Source organism: Drosophila takahashii, chromosome 2L (genome assembly GCF_030179915.1).
Source record: "Drosophila takahashii strain IR98-3 E-12201 chromosome 2L, DtakHiC1v2, whole genome shotgun sequence".
NCBI classification, from domain to species: domain Eukaryota; kingdom Metazoa; phylum Arthropoda; class Insecta; order Diptera; family Drosophilidae; genus Drosophila; species Drosophila takahashii.
This window is the reverse complement of record NC_091678.1, coordinates 12,195,085-12,215,012: the sequence shown is the minus strand read 5'-3', so window position 1 is coordinate 12,215,012 and position 19,928 is coordinate 12,195,085. Positions and strand designations below refer to the sequence as shown.

General features: G+C 40.0%; 5 protein-coding genes across 5 annotated transcripts in view; 1 reads left to right on the top strand and 4 right to left on the bottom strand.

Moving 5' to 3' along the window:
* Positions 1–784: 784 nt before the first annotated feature.
* Positions 785–2,831, bottom strand: Idgf3 (Imaginal disc growth factor 3). Its single transcript, XM_044394826.2, has 3 exons — positions 2,577–2,831; positions 1,968–2,519; positions 785–1,632 (listed from the first exon to the last, which is right to left on the bottom strand). Exons 1-3 carry the CDS (start codon positions 2,692–2,694, stop codon positions 977–979), a joined length of 1,326 nt encoding a protein of 441 aa, XP_044250761.1. The 5' UTR covers positions 2,695–2,831; the 3' UTR covers positions 785–976.
* Positions 2,832–3,803: 972 nt separating this feature from the next.
* Positions 3,804–7,005, bottom strand: Idgf2 (Imaginal disc growth factor 2). Its single transcript, XM_017158501.3, has 3 exons — positions 6,819–7,005; positions 4,551–5,108; positions 3,804–4,486 (listed from the first exon to the last, which is right to left on the bottom strand). Exons 1-3 carry the CDS (start codon positions 6,925–6,927, stop codon positions 3,831–3,833), a joined length of 1,323 nt encoding a protein of 440 aa, XP_017013990.2. The 5' UTR covers positions 6,928–7,005; the 3' UTR covers positions 3,804–3,830.
* The window catches only part of LOC108068798 (phospholipase A2 inhibitor beta), a 61,349-nt gene continuing 47,371 nt past the window's right edge, over positions 5,951–19,928 (top strand). The window contains exon 1 of the mRNA XM_017158585.3: positions 5,951–6,113. The gene's annotated coding sequence lies outside the window, so the exon portion shown is untranslated. The remainder of the gene's footprint in view (positions 6,114–19,928) is intronic.
* LOC108068800 (chitinase-like protein Idgf1) lies at positions 7,643–9,111 on the bottom strand. The gene is made up of 2 exons (XM_017158587.2): positions 8,451–9,111; positions 7,643–8,301 (listed from the first exon to the last, which is right to left on the bottom strand). Exons 1-2 carry the CDS (start codon positions 9,109–9,111, stop codon positions 7,643–7,645), a joined length of 1,320 nt encoding a protein of 439 aa, XP_017014076.2.
* Positions 9,301–10,883, bottom strand: LOC108068799 (Imaginal disc growth factor 1). The gene is made up of 2 exons (XM_017158586.3): positions 10,169–10,883; positions 9,301–10,027 (listed from the first exon to the last, which is right to left on the bottom strand). Exons 1-2 carry the CDS (start codon positions 10,827–10,829, stop codon positions 9,369–9,371), a joined length of 1,320 nt encoding a protein of 439 aa, XP_017014075.2. The 5' UTR covers positions 10,830–10,883; the 3' UTR covers positions 9,301–9,368.

The following is a 19,928-nucleotide window of genomic DNA, read 5'->3' as shown; positions in this document are numbered from 1 at the left end:
TCGAGGCAGTCGGTCCAGACACCCCGATCCGGGTCCTTGTGGCCACAGTTCACTGTAGTGGCAACCTTTGCATGGTGGTATGTCAGTAATTCTGTAAACAGGGGACACGCGGTCCACGGGGGGAAGTCCAGTCGATGGTGGAGTACGCATATGGATCGCGGTTCGGTTTTCGGGTTTTTCGAAGTCGCGTATGTAGCGCCAATTACACAAAGCCAAGTTAAGTTAAGTAGTTCCAACTCTTTGGGTCTCTGTGGCGAAATCTGTAAATCTGAGCAGGGGGCACAAAAAGAGAGGAAAATCGGCAGAGAAAAAAACCACCGCAAAATGCCATTTGACCAAGATGGGTTCGCGATGATAAAGCTACCGATTCGACCAGACGTGGGCGCCAAACAATTCAATGCAAAAGGGGCAATTAAAGCAGAGGGAATTAAGATGCTATACATAAAAAAAAACCTAGGCTATGAGATGATATTTTAAAAAATGTTTTAAATAAGTTAAAGGAACTAAACACTAAACATATTCTAAAAAATTTGAGTATTTTAAAGTGTTTTAAATTAAATATTTTCTGTTATTTCATAATTAAATTTTGTTAGTAAAATAAGAAGAAATAAAATATAACAAATGTTTTAACAAAAATAAGAACTCTTACACAATTTTAATAATATTTAATTTAGTAATAAGATGACTGAAACTTCGAAACCCATTTTTCCTCTCAGCGTATTGTGTTGCCCCTCGTTCCCCTCATCCTTTATAGACCAAGCCCATCGAATTAATTTGCGGTGCATTTTAGTTTACAACTTTGTAATTAATTTGCAAAAAGGGACAGACACAGAAGAAGGCCTTAAGCCGCCGATCGTTCGACATTTGTCTTTTTTTCTTCCTCCCAACTCCTTCAGCTCCAGCCCCAATTTTCCTTGTGACATTTGCGTGCTGCCTGTGATGTCTGGATTATGTGGTCTGGAATTGGATCTAGAGTCTAGAGAAGTCGGTACTTAATGGCACGCAGCATGGGGAAGCGATCGTTGGTGCATTGGCCACGGAAATCGTCTTGGGTTAGATCGAACAGGGCCACTCCTCCCAGATTCCTGTCCCTGGCATATTTAGCTTTTCCAGACGCCGAATCCGGATCATCGTAGCTGATCCACAGTCCATGTTCTCCGTTCTCATCGGCGGCACGGAAAGCGTAGCTGCCATAGCGTTTTGTGGGATCGATAACCCTTTTCACCGGGGCACTCGGTCCACGGGCATTGGAGTTACCCGGATTGGGCATCAGCTGGCAGATCTCCGCCCAGTTGAGAAGTCCCTCCTTCTTGCTCTGAGGTCCGGCTGGAGCGGGTCCTTCGGTGGCAGGAACCACCGGCATTCCAGAGTCGCCCGAATCCTTGGTCATCTTCCACGACCTGCCATAGGTGGCAATGCCGATGTTGATCTTATTCGCCGGCACTCTCTGGAGCAGCCAGTGTTCCATTTGGTAGTTCAAGTTGTAGTGACCCAGGCGATTCTGGCCGACGGCCTCGTAGGTGGGCGCTGAAAAGTCCGCCTCCTCGGGATTACGTTGCGGAGTCAGGAAGTCAAAGGTTCCCAGGTTAATGAAGTCCAAGCTGGGAGCAATTGAAGGGGCGTCGTAGTACCCTACAAGAAATATAAATAATAAATATTAAAAAATGTTCTATCTTTCTAATAATCCTATTAATTTTCATATTTTATTATTAGAAGTTTAAGAAATATTACGAGTAAATATTTAAATATTTACAATTCTCTAGTACTGTTACAAAAAATAAACATCCTTATATAGCGCAAGATACAGCTGTTTATAAAGTGATCAACAGCTGTGAATCAATTAAAAAAGTTTGTTTTATAGGGGCTTTCATCGGTACTCAATGACGTAAATAAAACGCATTACTGACTCATCAAACTACCAGTTAGTCGGCATAATTAAAATAATTGTAAATTATATCTGTACTTACAACTTGAGTTAACATTTGGCAAAACGGTGAGACTCAACAGCAGGTCGTTTTGCTTCAGGGCGGCATTCAGGTCCTTGATCAGGGCAGTCACCTGACCCTTGTGGGTTTCCGATTCGGTATCCACGATATAATCGCCGGTGAAGAACTTCTTGAAACTCTTCCACGCGGAACCAACATCACCGTGAACTTTGCGTGGCTTATTCCTTGGCAGTTGGAGGGCCAAGTCCAGGCCATCGAAGTTGTAACGCCTTACCAAATCGCGAGCGGATTCGATGAAACGCCTGTGACCTTGCTGTCCCGATTCCAAGAGCTTTATATACTGGTTCCCGTCATTTAGATCGGCATCTCCACCGACACTCAAGAGGAACTTGATGTGGGGATAGCGCTCCTTCAAACTGGACACTTGGGCCAGGTGACGCTGCTCGAGATCCAGTCGTTTGTTAATGCTCTGCATTTCGTAGTTATCGGCATTAACGCCAGCATAACCGTAGATCAAATGGGTGCAGAATTGCAGGGCCAGCTCCATATCGGGTATCGAAAACTGAGCCAGGCCTATATATGGGGGATTACACATTTGGAAAATTTTACAATTTAAATGGGAAAACTTACCCTGTCGCTGGAAGCCCTGAGAGTCATAGAAACAAACCAGATTAGAAGCGGCGCTCACTTGGAATCGAGCCAAAACAGCCAGACTCAGTGCCAAACTGAGCCACAGAGAGCCAGTCATCTTTGCAGAGAGGGAGAACGCGAGCGATAGATATAAACCCAGAGAGCTCTACGAAATCAAAATAAACACTCTGGACCTTGGGAGGTATTATTTTGTAACAGTCCGTCGCCGGCGAGATGCGAAACCAAACTGAATTCGAAATGACACTTAGCACTGGGAATTGGAATAAATATGGGCACCGGAGCTTTTCAGCGGAATCACCGCCGCCCGATTCCCCGTAACGAACCCAAAACCCCGGACCAACAATAGCTTACTATCAACGAAATTCAACGAAATTGTTTGTCTCAAGTGGCAGCTGACATCGGGGGTTCAATGAGATCACCTCTCGGCTCGGTAATTTACACAAAATAAAAAGAGGAACAGATAGTACTTGCTCGAGATAATACCCACCGACTCATAGTTTAAATAGGCTAAATCTACGGCTATTTATGGCAGCACCCACTGATAAGTCTGCAGTTTATAAGGTGTTGGCGAATTAGCAAGGTCGCTACTGCTCGTCGTTACTCATGCCCAAAAATATGTAAATATCTTGGTTGAAAACGATTAAGGGACTTTGGAGGAGCTTATAAGCGGATTATTAACGATGTGCTTTCAAGGTCCAATAAAGGTAGGCACTTAGCGAATAAGTGCAAAATAAATACAACTTACACACAAAAAAATTTGCTTGGTAAAATTGACCAACAAAGATAGTTACGTAACTATTAAAATAGTTACGTGTATTTTGTTTTTGCTTTGGGTTTGTGTCTTTGCTAATTGTGTGTATTTTGTTGTTGTGAAATGACAATTTACTTAGTAGAATTGACAATTTTGCTGGTTGGGGCCTGTTTGACAATTATTACAGTTGATTTTACCAAGTTTTTTTTTTGTGTGTACAAACAGAGGCGGTTAAGACGATTAATCAAAATAAAAAGCTTTAACTGTTGAAATTATTTAAAAATCCACAAAAATTGTTATGTAAATCTAATGGAACACCGAAAAATTTCTAACCAAAAATATATATGGCTGTATGTTTTTATAGCGATAAGAAATTTAATAAATAAATTCATTCCTTCAAGATAAATACTTTTCAAATCCAAGTTGGCATTATAAATCATTTATTTGAAGTGGTTTTTGATATAATATATTTTTTTTCATATTTATAGACGATATTTGACAGCCCTTAGGATGGGATACTTGTCACCCGTGCACTGCCCACGGAAATCATCGTAGCTCAGGTCGAACAGGGCCACGCCTCCCAGGTTCTTGGCACGGGCGTAAGCAGCCTTATTGGAGGCTGCATCCGGATCATCGTAGCTCACCCAAATACCATCGGTTATTTGGCCATCCACTGGGCGATAGGCAATGCCACCGAATCTCTTGGTGGGATCGGAAATTCTTCGCAGTGGCGAGTCGTTGCCCTTGAGGAATTGATTTTGGGGATTGGACAACTTGCCGCAGATCTCGGCGTAGCTCAGTATGCCGGGCTTCTGCGACTGGTGGCCCTCGGGAGCTACTCCCTTGGTCTCGGGCACCACTGGAACACCATCGAGTCCCGATCCGCTGGACAATTTCCAGGCATTGCCATAGGTGGCCACTCCCAAATTGAGCTTACTCGATGGGAATCCCTGTTTCAGCCAGTAGTCGACCTGGAAATCGGCATTGAGATGCACCAAACGATTCTTCGATGCATCCGGATGGTAGATAGGAGCAGTATAGTCCGCCTCCTCGGGATTACGAAGAGGAGTCAGGAAATCAAAGGTAGCCAGGTTCACGAAGTCCAACAAGCCATTCAGAGCGGGAATGTCAAAGTACCCTGAGGTTAAGATTATTTTAAAATTAATTTACATATTAAATAGGAATATTTCCCAAGTACTTACAAGTAGAGTTAACATTGGGCAGTACGGTCAAACTAAGCAGGAGTCCATCGGGTCGCAGGGAGTCCTTGACATCCCTAACAAGAGCGGTAAACTGTTCCTTGTGCAGGGCCGACTGGGGATCCACTATGAAATCTCCAGTGAACAGCTTCTTGATACTCTTCCAGGCCGAACCCAATTCACCGTGAACCTTCCTCGGTTTATTCTTGGGGAACTGATAGGCCAGATCCAGGCCATCAAAACCGTAGGTCTTCACCAGATCAAAGGCCGATCGGATGAAGCCAATTTGACGAACCTTCTCGCCCTCCAGCAGCTCGATGTATTTATTGGGATGATCAATGTCGATGTCACGATCACCGCCCAAACTCAGCAGAACCTTCAGATGGGGATACTTCCTCTTGAGGGCGGTCACTTCGGAGAACTGGTGCTTGTAGATATCCAGATTCTCGTTCAGACTGTACGCCTGCAGGTTTTCACCCCGAAGTCCCGCGTAGCCGTAGACCAAGTGGCTGCAGAATTGCAAAGCGATCTCCAGATCGGGATTGAGCAGCTTGCCCAGGCCTGGAAAATTCGCAGTTTACATTCAGAAGATGACATTATTCATTATATCCGAGATTCGGAGAGGGCATTGTTGTGGGACACTACTATTAATCGGGGAACCGAGATCTGACACCCAACACTCTCGCTCTCAGCGAGATCAACGGGTCTCCCCCTGACTACCGCCTCCTGGAGACTGATCCATTGTCTCGCCGACTTCAGTGGCTTAATTGAACGCCGACAGTGTGAGCCCAGCGAGCGGTTTATTGTTGATCGACTCGGGTGCGGGGCACAGTGGGGCGGGATGTGTAAAACTATATAATAATTTAATCAGCATCGATAAAAAAAAGGAAAGGAATATCTAAGCTATAGAAAAAATAAAAAAACACAAAGATATAAACTTTTTAAATAATAAAAGATCACTTTATGCATCTAATTATTTCATACAAGATAAGTCCGACTTTGTTTTTATAAATTCATTGAAATAATTAAAAATATCGCTCAGAAACTAAAATTCTAAGATTTTATCTAAAACCTTAAAAAAGTTAATAAATATTTAAATCTAAACATCTAACATTTAATCCTAGCAGTTAATAATATTTTTGGTATTATATCAATATTAAATATAAAGAAATATATTTTTACCCTTTCAGAACAATTTTTTCTTTTTGCTTTAATTAAGCTACTAATAAGTTAACTCTATGGTTTTTCTTCTTCACATTAAGTGTTGCATATTTTGATGGAATTATTATTTTTTGCCTCAGCTTTCCTTATTCTAAGAACACTGTGCGGCGCTGCTGCGTCACTTGGTGCTCTGCTTGCCACTTGTTTGGATCGCTGGTGGTGCCAAGTCAGCGTCCGCTGGCGAAGCAGTTGTCGTGCTGGACTCGCTGTGTGTTGAACGCTCTGGTTTTCATTTTCATTTCGAATGCGTGGGATCGGCTCTCTATCGACTTAACTCAAAATAATCCAATAATTGCCATATTTCGGGTGTTCATTCAATAATTACTTCTCATTATTGCTGTTTTGGTAAGTTAACTTTGCACTAATTAGCTTGTTAGCCAGAGAAGCTGGATATTTGAGAAGGTTTGTGCGGTGAAATCTCTGCGGGAGAGCCAGTCTCTCTGCGTTATTTTGAAGAAAAAACTCGTCTGATAAGCCACTGACCTCTATAGAACTAGCTTTGGCTCTCTTTATCCCTCTGTTTCTCTCGCCAAGCGATAAGCACTGCAAGCTGAATTAAATTAAATCCGAGTTTTGTTTTGAATCCCATATGATTATGTAACTTGATTAGCATGCTTTTGTTTTTATTCGTTTGTAAATTTGGCACATGCTAATCAAGAGTTGTGCTAGTTTTAAGCGGTTGTTTTGTAGTCTTTATTATTTGAATAGGCTTACTTGGACATAAAAAACTACAAAATACAACATTTAAATATATTTCCGTATTAATGTAGTTTTAATGGGTGTTTTTATAGGCTATAGTTAAAAAATAAAAACCGGCTTTTATGGCATGGAATTATTTACTATCTGGTTTGTTTATTTATTACTTCAAACTTTACTCAGTAAAAAAAATAGGTAAGGTAATAAATTAAACGTTTTATTAGTCTCACTTGGACTTCTCTACCTAAAGCTAGTGTATGTAAAAATCTTTTTTTGACAGCTAAAAACAATTGAAGCTGCGCTTTTCATTCATTCAAAAGTTAACTTCTGCTTAATTCCGATCTCCTCACTCACCTTCTCTTGTGTAACTTGAAGAGTCATAGAAGCAGACTAAATTGGAGGCGGCTTCTGTGCTTGCCGCAAAGAGACACGCGACAAATGTAAACCAGACCCAGGCCTTCATGGTGCCGGGGATATATACAAAGAACTCTGTAAACACAACCGCAGAGCAGATCAAATGAAATCGAACTGAGACTGAAATCGAAATGGAAACCGAAACCGAAACCAAAACTCAAACTCAAACAGACGACAAAAAGCTTAATGCGAGCTTTAAGAGGGGGATCTACTGAGATCGGAGACCAGAGTCGAGCTGAAACCGAGCTCATTGTTGGTTTACTTATTCCCGCAATGACTTAATTGTGTACACACAAGTTAATGACGATGATTGCGACGAGGCAGACGCAGGGTCAAGACTTCAAGACCTCCAAAGCAAAAAACAAAAAAAACAAGAAAATAATCTCAAAACATTGAAACGCGCTCGCTGATTAGAATTCAAAAACAGTATTTCAGATTGATTTCGCAAGTAAATATAGAACTCAATGTGGTGGAAATACCCGTTTACCACATGATATAGTTTATCACACGCACTTAATCAGTTTTGATTTGCAAATCGGAAGTGTTTGGTAGACGTACACTGAAAATTTGGGAATTTTTCTAAAATTTAAAGATAAAAGTAATGGTTTGGGGAGGTTTTTATGTTTTAGTATTTGTAAGATTTTAATATATTTAACAATGTTTCTCCTTACTAACCGATTTGTTAAGGTTTAGAATAGGTTTTGACCATTCGGTTTTAATTGTGTATTAGAGTATTAGTAGTAACTAACAACAGTAACACTAATCTATCCCATGAAATATTTGATCGATCGCACAATGGGGAATTTCTGGCCAGTGCAAAGCCCCCGAAAATCATCGTAACTTAAATCAAATACGGCAATTCCTCCGAGCCCTTTGCTTTTGACATATCCTGCTTTTACTCCAGCAAAATCAGGATCATCGAAGCTCAGCCAGACACCATAGTCTCCATTCTCATCCGCAGAACGAACGGCGTAGTTTCCGTATTTCTGGGTCGGATCCGTGACCTTGCGAAGGGGCGCATTTTCTCCTTGAAATGGGGTAGATGCATTGTGCCACAACTTGGCGCAAATCTCTGGCCAACTTAGCAAACCTTCGGCACTTGAGATTTGAACACCTCCTGGCGCTACTCCACACGTCTCGCGGACAATTGGAAATCCACTCCTATCAGAATTCTGCGTCATTTTCCAGGCCCTTCCATAACTGGCTATCCCCAGGTTTAACTTCTGGGCGGGACAATGGTTTTGCAGCCAGTAATTAATCTGGAAGTCAACATTTAAATGAGGCAAACGAATCTGTTGGTCCTGGAAGAAAATGGGTGCGGTAAAGTCGGCCTCCTCGGGATTTCGCAGGGGAGTGAGGAAGTCGAAGGCAGCTAGGTTTATATAATCGAACTGCGGATGCAGTTTTGGGACATCAAAGTACCCTGAAATAGTTTAGGTAATCATGGTTAATTAAAAACTTTTAAAGACATATTTAATCCTCTACAAAAAGCTGAACTGAAATTGTATTGGGAAAAACTTATACTTGAAATTGAAAAATTTCCCCATATTATCACATTTGAATTATACTTACAAGTGGAATTTACATTGGGCAGCACAGTCAAAGAAAGCATTAGATTGGCAGAACGGAACGCGTTCTTAATATTTCCCACGAGATCGGTGAACTGTGACTTGTGCTGTTCTGCGAGGGGATCAACTATGAAGTCGCCAGTAAAGAGTTTCCTGAATGACATCCAAAAGGTGCCAAATGATCCGTGGAATTCCCTGGGTTTATTGCGGGGAAACTGAAAGGCGAGATCCAAGCCATCGAATCCATTTCTTTTTAGCATTATCATACTGCTATCTATGAAACTTTGCTGCTCCGTGCGATTCGCCTCCAAGAGTTCTAAATACTTATTGGGATGAGCCTCATCCACATCGCGATCTCCGCCCACACTAAGCAAAATCTTCATTTGGGGATACTTCTGGCGCAGATTCGTGATGTCCTTGTAATAGAACATGTCCAGATCTACATTCAAACTGAACAGCTCGTGGGTTCCGGCCTTCAAACCTGCGTATCCGTAGACCAAGTGGGTGCAGAATTGCAGGGCCAAGTCCAGTTCGGTCGTACGCATTCTGGCCAGACCTTGTCGCGAATACGAGGACGAGTCGTAGTAACAGATCAGATTGCTCGCTGCAAGGGCCAAACTTGACACACTAAGCACGCTCAATATATAAAATAAATTGAATCTCATCTTTCCGTAGAGAACACGTCCTGACTTTACGTCTGATAATTAGCAACTAAAAACTCATTCAAAAGCTCCATAGCTCAGCTGCTGAATATCGCTTATCTCATTGTTCTTTAGATGTCAATTGTCGATTTTCTTGTATAGGTTTTTACCAATTGTTATACATTTTGTAATTCCAGAAACCAGCTATAAATAAAAGTTTCTAAAAATCTTGAATTTATTTTAAAATTTTGCATTTATTATTATTATAACAATAAAATACACTATCCCATAAAATATTTGATTGATCGCACAATGGGGAATTTTTGCCCAGTGCAAAGTCCTCGGAAATCGTCGTAGCTTAAATCGAATACGGCGATTCCTCCGAGTCCTTTGCTCTTGGCATATCCTGCTTTTATTCCGGCAAAATCAGGATCATCGAAGCTCAGCCAGACACCGTAGTCTCCATTCTCATCCGCCGGACGAAGGGCGTAGTTTCCATATTTTTGGTTCAGATCTGTGACCTTGCGGAGGGGCGCATTTTCTCCTCGATACGGGGCAGATGCATTCTGCGACAACTTGGCACAAATCTCGGGCCAACTTAGTAAGCCATCGGCACTTGCGATTTGAAGACCTCCTGGCGCAGCTCCGCACGTCTCGTGGACAATTGGAAGTCCACTCAGCTCAGAATTCTTCGTCAATTTCCAGGCCCTGCCATAACTGGCGATACCCAGGTTCAACTTCTGGGCGGGACAATGGTTTTGCAGCCAGTAATTAATCTGGAAGTCAACATTTAAATGAGGCAAACGATTCTGTTCATCCTGGAAGAAAATGGGAGCAGTGAAGTCGGCCTCCTCGGGATTTCGTAGGGGTGTGTGGAAGTCGAAGGCAGCTAGGTTGATATAATCGAACTGCGGATGCAGTTTGGGGACATCAAAGTACCCTGAAAATAGTTTAAGTAAATCATGGTTAGTTAAAAACTTGTAAAAATAATTATTCCCCTACCAAAAAATTATATGAAAAGAAGCTATATTTAAAATTTTTAAAAATTATTAATTTCATAATTTATTTGATTTATACTTACAAGTTGAATTTACATTGGGCAGCACCGTCAAAGAAAGCATTAGATTGGCAGAACGGAACGCGTTCTTAATATTCCCCACGAGTTCGGTGAACTGTGACTTGTGCTGTTCCGCCAGGGGATCCACTATAAAGTCGCCAGTAAAGAGTTTCTTGAATGATTTCCAATAGGTTCCAATGGATCCGTGAACTTTTCTGGGCTTATTGCGGGGCAATTGAAAGGCGAGATCCAAGCCATCGAATCCATTTCGCTTTAGCACAATCATGCTGCTATCTATGAAATTTTGCTGCTCCGTACGATTCGCCTCCAAGAGCTCTATATATTTATTGGGATGAGCCTCATCCACATCGCGATCTCCGCCCACACTGAGGAAAATCTTCAGTTGGGGATACTTCTGGCGCAGATCCGTGATGTCCTTGTAGTAGAACATGTCCAGGTCGACATTCAAACTGAAGAGCTCGTGGGTTCCGGCCTTCAGACCCGCGTATCCATAGACCAAGTGGGTGCAGAATTGCAGGGCCAAGTCCAGTTCGGTCGTACGCATTTTGGCCAGACCTTGTCGCGAATACGAGGACGAGTCATAGTAACAGATCAGATTGCTCGCAGCATGGGCCAAACTTGACACACTAAGCAAGCTTAGTATATAAAATATATTAGATCTCATCTTTTCGTAGAGAACACGTCCTGACTTTACGCCTGATAATTAGCAACTGAAATCTCATTCAAAAGCTCCATAGCTCAGCTGCTGAATTTTGCTTATCTCACTGTTCTGTCGATGATGCCACTATCAGGTTTTCAGGCATTACGTAGTTCCTGCCAATGTTTTCCGAGTTTATTGCGTTTGTTTGTCAGTTAAGATTGTTTACGAATCGTCATGACTCAACTTTCGGGGGTATTTTTTACGAAAATATATTTCACGTTGTCCGTGAGTGTCTGGGACTTATAGTAATGGCCTTAAAATATATGCGAGACATACATAGGTTATAATAATTATTTTCAATAAATAAACTGCTAAGAGTCAAGCATCAGAAAACTGTAATAATACATTTAAATATTTAAACAACTTTTAAAAACCATTTTTATTTATTAATTAAACACTAGACCGCTTTTAGAATGTACCCAATTTGCTCCCATAAGACTATCTATAAATGGATTCACAATTAGGAACTTAATATCTTTGATACCCGTAGCTCTTAATGCTTTGCAGTTTTTCGTGACTTACTTCTATTTGCGCCTCATAATCATCGTCGTCATTAGGCGGTTGATGAAGGTGAAAGACTTTTATTAGCTGACCCAGAGCCGTAGGATCCGTAACTATAAGACCCGACTCTCGAATGGAGGACAACCTGCTGGGCTGCCGAATCTTCAGCAGCTGTTTTGGGTCCGCGGGGAGGCACTTAAATCAGGAATCAATTGAAGCATTAAATACCCCAAACAAAGCGGCGAAAGATGTTCCTTGAGCCAAAGTCGAAATGGGACAGGACGGCTAATGACAACAGTCACAACAATGCGATGGGGATGGATCCGATACGATCCGAACCGAGGCAAAGTACCCTGTGATGTACTCTGTCGTATGTGACACAACCAATTAGACAAAAGGACGTGGCGGGTCCTTGCAGAAGAATGCGAAATAATCCTCACACGCTGCTTAGCGTTGACAATGAAAATCAGGAAAACCGGGGGAGAACAGGGGGCGGGGCTGAAAGGCGTGTTCGTGTTGAGAGGCGGCATTATCCTTGAATGTCCTCGAATGTGCGAGTTTTATCCGCAGCCATATCTGTATCTGTGTCTCGCATTGTTGTTTGATTTATATCGGAGGCCCGCTCATAATCATCTCATTGTTTGCCCCATTCCTCTATATCTTATATATCATTGTGCCCCAGATTAAACCAACCAAACCATTTGTGACCTTTGCCCATGTCCACTGTCTATTAGCCACAAATCCCCGTTCCCATCTACAAACTATTTGCCTTCGTCTTTTTGGGTCGTTTTGTGTGCTCATTTAGGCCAGTTTCGATATCATCAATCAGTCAATCACTGCTGGGCAAATAGAAATCAATGCCAAATAGCTTAATGTGTGAATTAATGTGCTATATGGGCATACTGTATTTCATTTATGAGCTTCAGTGTTTATCTTTCATTTTAGTATTTAATAAAACTTTATTAGTTTGGATTTATTTTGAGTAAATACTGTAAAATAAGAATAACTAAATACATAATTTTATATATTTTTATATTTTTTGACTTATGAATTATTTAATAAGTTATAATATAAAAACATATATATTTTGTTTATGTTTGGCTTCAAAGACTTTATAAAATTTTGATAAAATGCTTTCAAAAATTTTGTTAATTTTTTCAGCCTTAATAAATACAATACAATAATATGCAATGTTTAAGTCCTTTGAAACCCCTTCGTAAATAATCGAAAGCACTTCTATAATACCCATCAAGTTTTTATTTACTTTCCTCCCGAGGAAAACTTGAAATTGGTTTCCATTATGGGCATTCTTTGGATCCCAACTTGGCTACAATTAAGTCCAATAATAATTTAAACAAATACCTTTGCCACCCCCGGGCTTTCTTTCACCTTCAGCCTCTCATTATCTCTGGCAGCAGGTGCAGAAAACCGCGAAACATTTGCCTCATTTCATATTTCTAATTAGACAGCCGACGCTTTTCCAAAGTTTTTTGTAACCGGGCAGACAATGCAATGCCCGGAAGTACAGAGCAAAATTCAATTTTCACAAAACAATTGCCATTAGGCGAAGGTTTTTCTTGGCCACCCAGGAAGGAAATACGAAATACGAGTGCTCTGCCCAATTGATGTGCCTAATCAGTTTATCTAAGGCATTTTTTTGGGGGGTTGCTGGCCAGCAGCAAATTCATCATTGTCAAATGTGCGGCTTGACATTTTCCAAAAAGGGGGCTTGGAAAAAATGTAAACTTTTTTGAGGCAACTTTTGGCTTTTTTTTTGCGTTTTGAGGGTTGTTTTTGGCGGGCAATATAATTAGAAATTCATAATGAATTTTATTTGCTTTGGCCACAGAGCGAAGCAAAAAAAAGCGGAGAACGAAAACAACACGAGGCAACGTCGCCTTGTCCAAATGAATTTTTTTGGGTAATATTGACGCGCATTTTTGTGCAAATAAAATTAAAGCGCCCCCATGCCATCCGTCGCCCTTATGAAGCCACCGCATAAACAGGCCGAGGCATATCAAATTATCAGTCAAGGGCTGGGCAGTAGTCAGTCATTCAGTCAGTCCATCAGTCGCAAATTCTGGGTCGAGCCTTGGATTTTCACATTTTTTCGGGGGAGGCATTTTGGTCTGGGGGATTTGGGGGTGTTAATGCGGCGTGCAGGTATCAAAGCGACGTTTGAGAAATGAAATTAAAAATTCTTGTTGATTTTAGCGAAAAAAGAAATGGATAAAGCGAAAAAAAGCCAAAGGAACAAAGCTAATTTAATAGGCGAATATTATATACACTTCCGGAAGATGTAAGAATCAGAATCGAAAATATTACAATTAGACCCGTTTTTTGTCGTACCTTTTTAAATTTAAAGTAGAGACTAGAGCCTATTTCTTGTGTACATATTAAATTTAAAGTAGGCTGATGTAAGAATCAGAATCGAAAATATTACAATTAGACCCGTTTTTTGTCGTACCTTTTTAAATTTAAAGTAGAGACTAGAGCCTTTTTCTTGTGTACATCTTAAATTTAAAGTAGGCTCTAAGGTAGGTAGGCTGAGAAAACGGCCCAAAAACCCTAAATATGTATAAGAATTTTGAGTTTAAAGCAACTTTAAATTTAATTTTTTGCAATTATTTTCACAAATGTAGTATTTTAAAGAAAATCTTCAACATAGTCACAAAACCCGATATTCATTGCTGTCGGAAAGTGAAGCCAAAGAATAATATAGCTCGCCTCGAATTCTAATTTTTTAATGAGTCAAAGAGCGCTTCTTGGGCTATCCATGTCCAAGGAGGGGGGCTTTGAGGTTCATTCCATGGAGTCAGTCGGTCCTAAAATACCCCTCACTATTCCCTGAACTGTCATTCATTAGGTAAAGACATTTTGTTGCTGTCTTCATTAGAGCCTGGGTCTCTCGTTCTCAAAGTAGGTTTGGAATTTATCTAGCTTTCAGCTAGGGTTTCCTGCTTGTTGCCGGGTCCGGAAATTGCTTTGGTTTTTGCGGATGACTACTTGGCGCCACATGTTGTCAGCAATACAGAAAAATACGAAAAAAAAACCGAACAGGACCTTGAAGGACTTCTCTTTGGCAGCAGAATGACCTTCGGTGTGTTGCTCATATTCATTATAAGCCCAAATAACTGTTGTCGTTGAGTGGCAAGTGTCAAAATACCATGATGGGCCCAAAAGGATTGTTACCATCTCCTCGATGGCGCCTTCTGGTTTTCTGCTCAATTTGTTCTGGCGTCGATTCGGCCAACTCCCCCCCTTCTCCTGATTTTCCACTCCTTTTTGTGGGCTCTCGAGTTACCAGTTGCAGCTAACTGACTGCTTATTGGCCTGGCTTTTGGCTCGCCACTTGGCCCGGCTCATGTGTGATTTACCGGGGCTCCGGTGCTCAAGTGTCAGCAGAAGCTGAAGGGAAACCTTAGTGGCGACTCTCGACTGAAGACTGGCGACTGGCGACAGTTGGCCCTGGCTCAGCATTAAGCCTCATTTCTGGCCAATTTTGCCCCACACCTTCCGATAACTGTTGCCAGTAAATCAATATCGCCGCTTTGTGGTCAATCACAATGCGATTTTTTTGTAGTCGGACAGTTAAGGATATCAGTTGGTGAGTTGGTAGGATATTATAGGTACAATTTATGGTTGGTTACCAAAATATATTTTTAGAGCTAATCGATTAAATATTTATATTCTAATTGTTCCAGGTTTTTATCTTTTTGCAGTGTATAGTCATTAATTAATTTTCTGATATAAATGAAACGCCTTTTTAAACAAAAGAAAGTCGTTGCGGCATTAATTCATTGAAAAATATAATAAAAATCGAGTGACAACAACAATGTCATAAATAATAATTAATGCCACTTAATTCATACTACCAACAACACTAGAACGGAGAACAGCGAAAAAAGTTAATATAAATAAAAATATTTAAAGCAGAGCAGAAATCTCATCTGAGAGAGAGAAAGCAGAGACAGAGACAGTCATAAAAATGGTTTATAAGTCCATAAAAAGCAATTGTTTGCATTGTCCGTAATTGCATTAAAAAACACAGAGAGCCATGTGGACACTCCAATAAATATTGATGGGGAATTGGTTAACAAAAAAAAAAGAGAAAAACTGAAAATCTGAAATCGAAGCGTATGCATTTTTAATTTCGGTCTTAACGTGGCATATAGAATGTAATTAAAACAGAATCTGATTAAATAAAAACAAATTAAGTGGTTTGTAAATAAATTGAAAAGCAAGTGGGTAAGCAAAAAAAAAGAAAGTAAATAAATTTGCGGCTTTTGTTATTGTTACATAAAATGCATTTGCCATTTTTTATTGCCTTTGATCACAAACAATACATTAATAACATAAACCAACCGCTAATGATATAAAACGAAGCGCTCTACTAAATTTTATTCGTTATACAGAAGGCCTGTCTGCGTTTCCAATCGTTTTAGAGAACTTTTACTTAAGGCTAAAGTTAAAATAATATTGTGACAGGACCCATCTTTCAAGTCTGGGCTTTTCCCAGCTGCAGGCGATATTCACAGACCATCCACATTTGTCTATTTTCCTATGCAAATCGTTTGATTTCCTCGTGGAAATGGAAATTCTGGGCCAACCTGGAGAACAATCACAACCCCTTTTGCGCATTATGCGTAATTCGGAAAATGTTTTCTTTTGCTTTGCTTATTTTTTAATTGCTAAGTTCTTATTTCCACCTCAACCCTTTTTTCCGTTTGGCCAAAGCCTAAATCTTTTTCAGCCTTTTTCGACTGCCAAAAAGTTCACCGAAGTGTGTAAAGTTCTTCTCTCCGCTGAGGGGTTGGGGTGAGCTGCTTTTGCATTAAATTTGTGTAAATGGATTTTGCTAATGGATCCAATAATTCATTTACAATTTTACTTTTTAGCCTGGCAAATGTTATTTGCGCCAAGGTAAATAGGAGTCAAGACGACTTGGCCGCACTTTTCTGCGGTCGCCGTTTGGGGAGGAAGACAAGAGTGGTTTTCCTTAGCTTTGGCTTGGCTTCTCGGTGGTTTTGGTTTCGTTCTTGGTTGGCCCAAGGTGGAGGATTTCGTACTTATGGGAAATTCCTCGGCTGAGACTTCTTTGGTGTTTAAGAGCTTACGAGGTACTTTTCCAGCCCTACTTTCAGCACCAATTAGTCGTTAGTTGGTTTGAAAATGGATTGTGTTTAAAATATTATTCAAGTATACAAAAGTTTATCTATTTTTCGTAAGCATTTATTTCGCGGAAACACAAAATAAAAAAACATTTTTATGTCCAATAAATTAGTATTTCATTTGGTAGATTTTATTATAATTCTTATAAATTTAAGATTAAATATTTTTATTAATTCATTTCCCTCCCGTAACATTCTGAAAGCGCTATCGCTCCTTTATTTCCCGCTTTTCCCCTTAATCCCGGTCCTTTGTAACCCCTTGCGAGGAAAACAATTCCAAACACACAATTAAATATCATTTTTTACGCCCAATAAATTTGTTAAAAAATGCATGAGGCTGCGTGAGGTCCCTTTTGTGGGTGAGTGTCTGCTTAACAATATGAAAAATAAAGCTGACCATTTTTTTCGCACGACAGACACGCAAGGATGCGGATCAGGGGATATACATGTGTATGTATATATAATTCAGTTCAGTTGCGCTGGCGATGTGCTGCGGATATAATTTTTTTCATATATTTATGATGTCCGCAGATTTATTTACAGAGCGAAAAAACATATCTGCGGAAGCTTTGGGATGATTTACAAATATTTATTTAATATCCACTCTTTCTTTTACTAAAGAATATTATTAAAGCATCACAAATATAAATTGGATACAAGTTTTAAAAGAGTTTATCTTCTTTCTCTATCTCAATTATCAGTACCACATTTTTTTAAAAACGTTTATTATGTTAAAAGTAAAATGTTATTCTGAATTCTTATTATAATTTTTTGTAGTGCACTCAAGTGTAAATAACCGCAAGCGCGTCGTTTAAAAATTGGTCAAAAGCTCGTCTAATGGATGGCTCATTTTGTTTGCGGAGAATCAGTTTTCCCTAGGAAAATGCGGTGAAAGGGCTTCAAAAAAGAAGAGTGTGTTGTGTGGGTTGTGGGGCTCTCACCTTTCAGAAAAAATATATATGCTGAAATTTCCAATTCCATAAACCGGGAAACGCCTTCGAGATTCCAGTTTTCCCCTGGCTCGCTAATGTCTTTTTTCTGCAGCGAATCAAATCGAAAAGAGCTGAAAGCCATGGCAAAACTTGGCAGAAACTTCCAATCAGACTCAATTTGTTCCAAGCAGAACCGCAATGAGAAGACGAGATGGAGATGGCCAAGAAGACGAGAACATGGCTCACATGGAGCTCCTTGTCTCACCTCGTCCTTCGTTTCCGCCGCCTTGGCAATAATAATTTCAAAATTACAAATTCACAAAACGTACGCGAAATTATGCGCAATGTCTGAACCTTGGTTTGTTCCCCCTCTTTCCCTTCCTTCCCAGAAAAACCTCTTCCCTTAAACCCCCTCCCCCCACAACGCCCCTGCTCGAGGTCTGCGCGTCATCATCATCCTCATCCTCCGGTGCCCTCGTGTATCTTTGTATCTTTGCATCTTTCAGCTGCCATCTGCCGCTGCTTCTGCTGCTGAAAAAGCTGTGCCGCGCCTAAAGCACTTTTTATATTATATATATTCACATTTTTATATAGCTATTGATGTGGCGTATATATTGGGTATATATGCCGCCATGCCGTATCAAGGATTACATGTTGCGCAAGTCGGGCCACATCCACATCCTCACCTCTGTCTTGGCACAGTGGGAATTTTCTGGTTCTTTTTTTTAGGTAGAAGAGATAAAATAGATCAATTGTAGTATTTTCTATTTTTTATTTATTCACCCCATAAAGAAATGTATAAAGTTATACATTATACATTAAAGTTATTAAATTACAAAAAAAGAATTATAATTAAATTTTATTTAAATGTACGTTAAAAATAACTCTTACGAACGTAGTGAAAATAGATATACCTCAAATACATCAATATATATTAATAGATAATAAACTTCCTCATTTATGGTTTCACCTTTATTGCGTACTTAAATTATGAACACTCAAATTTTAACAGCAATAATTAAAAATTAAATAGTTTTATCGACCATCCGATCCTAAATGTTCACCATTAAAAAACTGACTAGTTGCTCCACTGTGTCTCGTCTCCATTTTCGTCTTGTATAAAATGCATAAAATTCACATTTAGATGCTGCTCTCCGGCCTGCAACTGCGACTGCCGGCTTCCATGTTTCCATGTTTTCCCCTATCCGATCCGATCCGTCTATAACTGGCATTCATCATTCATTCATTGCCTCCACTATCCACTCCAACGTCAGACTGCGATTTTTCATAGCAAATATGGCGAAGTCGCGAATCGCGCGAGTTGCTTGTGCGGCTTTTCGAGTCTGCGAGTCTTTGAGTCTTTCAGTCTTCGAGTCAATCAAATGCCCCAAGTTCATTACGAACTGCCAGAGTGGTTGGGTGAGTAATAAGTGTCGGGTCTTCTCTCCATAATAGTTGGCCTGCCTATCTGTCTGCAATACACAGAAAGAATATTTTATATATATTGCAGGTTGGTTTTATCATTTAAGTATGGCTTCTGATTCTGATCTTCAAAATAATATTCAGTTTATCATTCCGGGAAATGCTATATCAACTTATTTCCATTTTGATTATAATTTTCATCAACAAAAAACTGCTTAGTCTAATTGCCATTATTAATTTTAATGATAAATAACGAAATTAATATATAGACTTTCAAATATGCTATTTTTATTTAGTTATATTTTTATTTTATTTAAATTTTCTTGGTTATCTTGGCTTTATTTATGGAAGCCTAAGATCATAAGTACATATTTTGATCATATCTTTTTTTCTCTGTGTGGAATAGTTGGCCAAGTCTTGGGCATAGATCAGGTTAGTTCGCTGCCACCTTCGTCCATTTTCGGCTGCTACTTTGTTGGCTGTTTGGCTGTTGGCCTGGTCCGGACTTCGGAGTCGGGCTGCTGTTGTTGCTGCCTCTGCTGATGGGGATGTTGATGGGCTTGATGCATGTTGTGTTAGCTTCTGTTGTTGATTTGGAATGCAGTTTGGCGGTGTGGCCCGGGGCCATATTTCCTGCTCCTGCATCCGCAGCTCCGCTTTTTGCATTTTGATTACTTTTTATTTTTGTTTTTGCTCGCAGTGCAGTTGGAAGTTTCGATTTAGTTTTTGTGGCTTATAGAGAGAGATGTGCAGATATTTTCTATAGATGAACATTTTCCGTTCGCTTTGAAAAGAACCGAAAATTCAGCACTTTGCCAACAATTGGCCAAAAAGGAAAACTTTTCGACTAACTTTTTAATGGCCACGAAGAGGGAGAGCTTTTAACTGTAATTAGGAAACAGGCAACGTAACCACATTGAAAAAAACCTTTATATTAAAATACATTTTAAAAGACAAAAATATTAGGAATATTAAAAATATTCACAAAACTACAATGAAGGGAGGAAAAATATTATATTAAGTGGTTAATAAAAAAT

What these genes read in the sequence shown, in the direction of transcription:
- LOC108068800 (XM_017158587.2), bottom strand. Translation starts at nt 9,111, where the DNA reads ATGAGATTCAATTTATTTTATATATTGAGCGTGCTTAGTGTGTCAAGT. An exon ending in GCCCAATGTAAATTCCACTT is followed by an intron (nt 8,302 to 8,450) that starts GTAAGTATAATT and finishes AAACTATTTCAG; the next exon opens with GGTACTTTGATGTCCCAAAA.
- LOC108068799 (XM_017158586.3), bottom strand. Translation starts at nt 10,829, where the DNA reads ATGAGATCTAATATATTTTATATACTAAGCTTGCTTAGTGTGTCAAGT. An exon ending in GCCCAATGTAAATTCAACTT is followed by an intron (nt 10,028 to 10,168) that starts GTAAGTATAAAT and finishes AACTATTTTCAG; the next exon opens with GGTACTTTGATGTCCCCAAA.
- Idgf2 (XM_017158501.3), bottom strand. Translation starts at nt 6,927, where the DNA reads ATGAAGGCCTGGGTCTGGTTTACATTTGTCGCGTGTCTCTTTGCGGCA. An exon ending in TTCAAGTTACACAAGAGAAG is followed by an intron (nt 5,109 to 6,818) that starts GTGAGTGAGGAG and finishes CGAATTTTCCAG; the next exon opens with GCCTGGGCAAGCTGCTCAAT. An exon ending in GCCCAATGTTAACTCTACTT is followed by an intron (nt 4,487 to 4,550) that starts GTAAGTACTTGG and finishes TCTTAACCTCAG; the next exon opens with GGTACTTTGACATTCCCGCT.
- Idgf3 (XM_044394826.2), bottom strand. Translation starts at nt 2,694, where the DNA reads ATGACTGGCTCTCTGTGGCTCAGTTTGGCACTGAGTCTGGCTGTTTTG. An exon ending in TCAGGGCTTCCAGCGACAGG is followed by an intron (nt 2,520 to 2,576) that starts GTAAGTTTTCCC and finishes CCCCATATATAG; the next exon opens with GCCTGGCTCAGTTTTCGATA. An exon ending in GCCAAATGTTAACTCAAGTT is followed by an intron (nt 1,633 to 1,967) that starts GTAAGTACAGAT and finishes TATTTCTTGTAG; the next exon opens with GGTACTACGACGCCCCTTCA.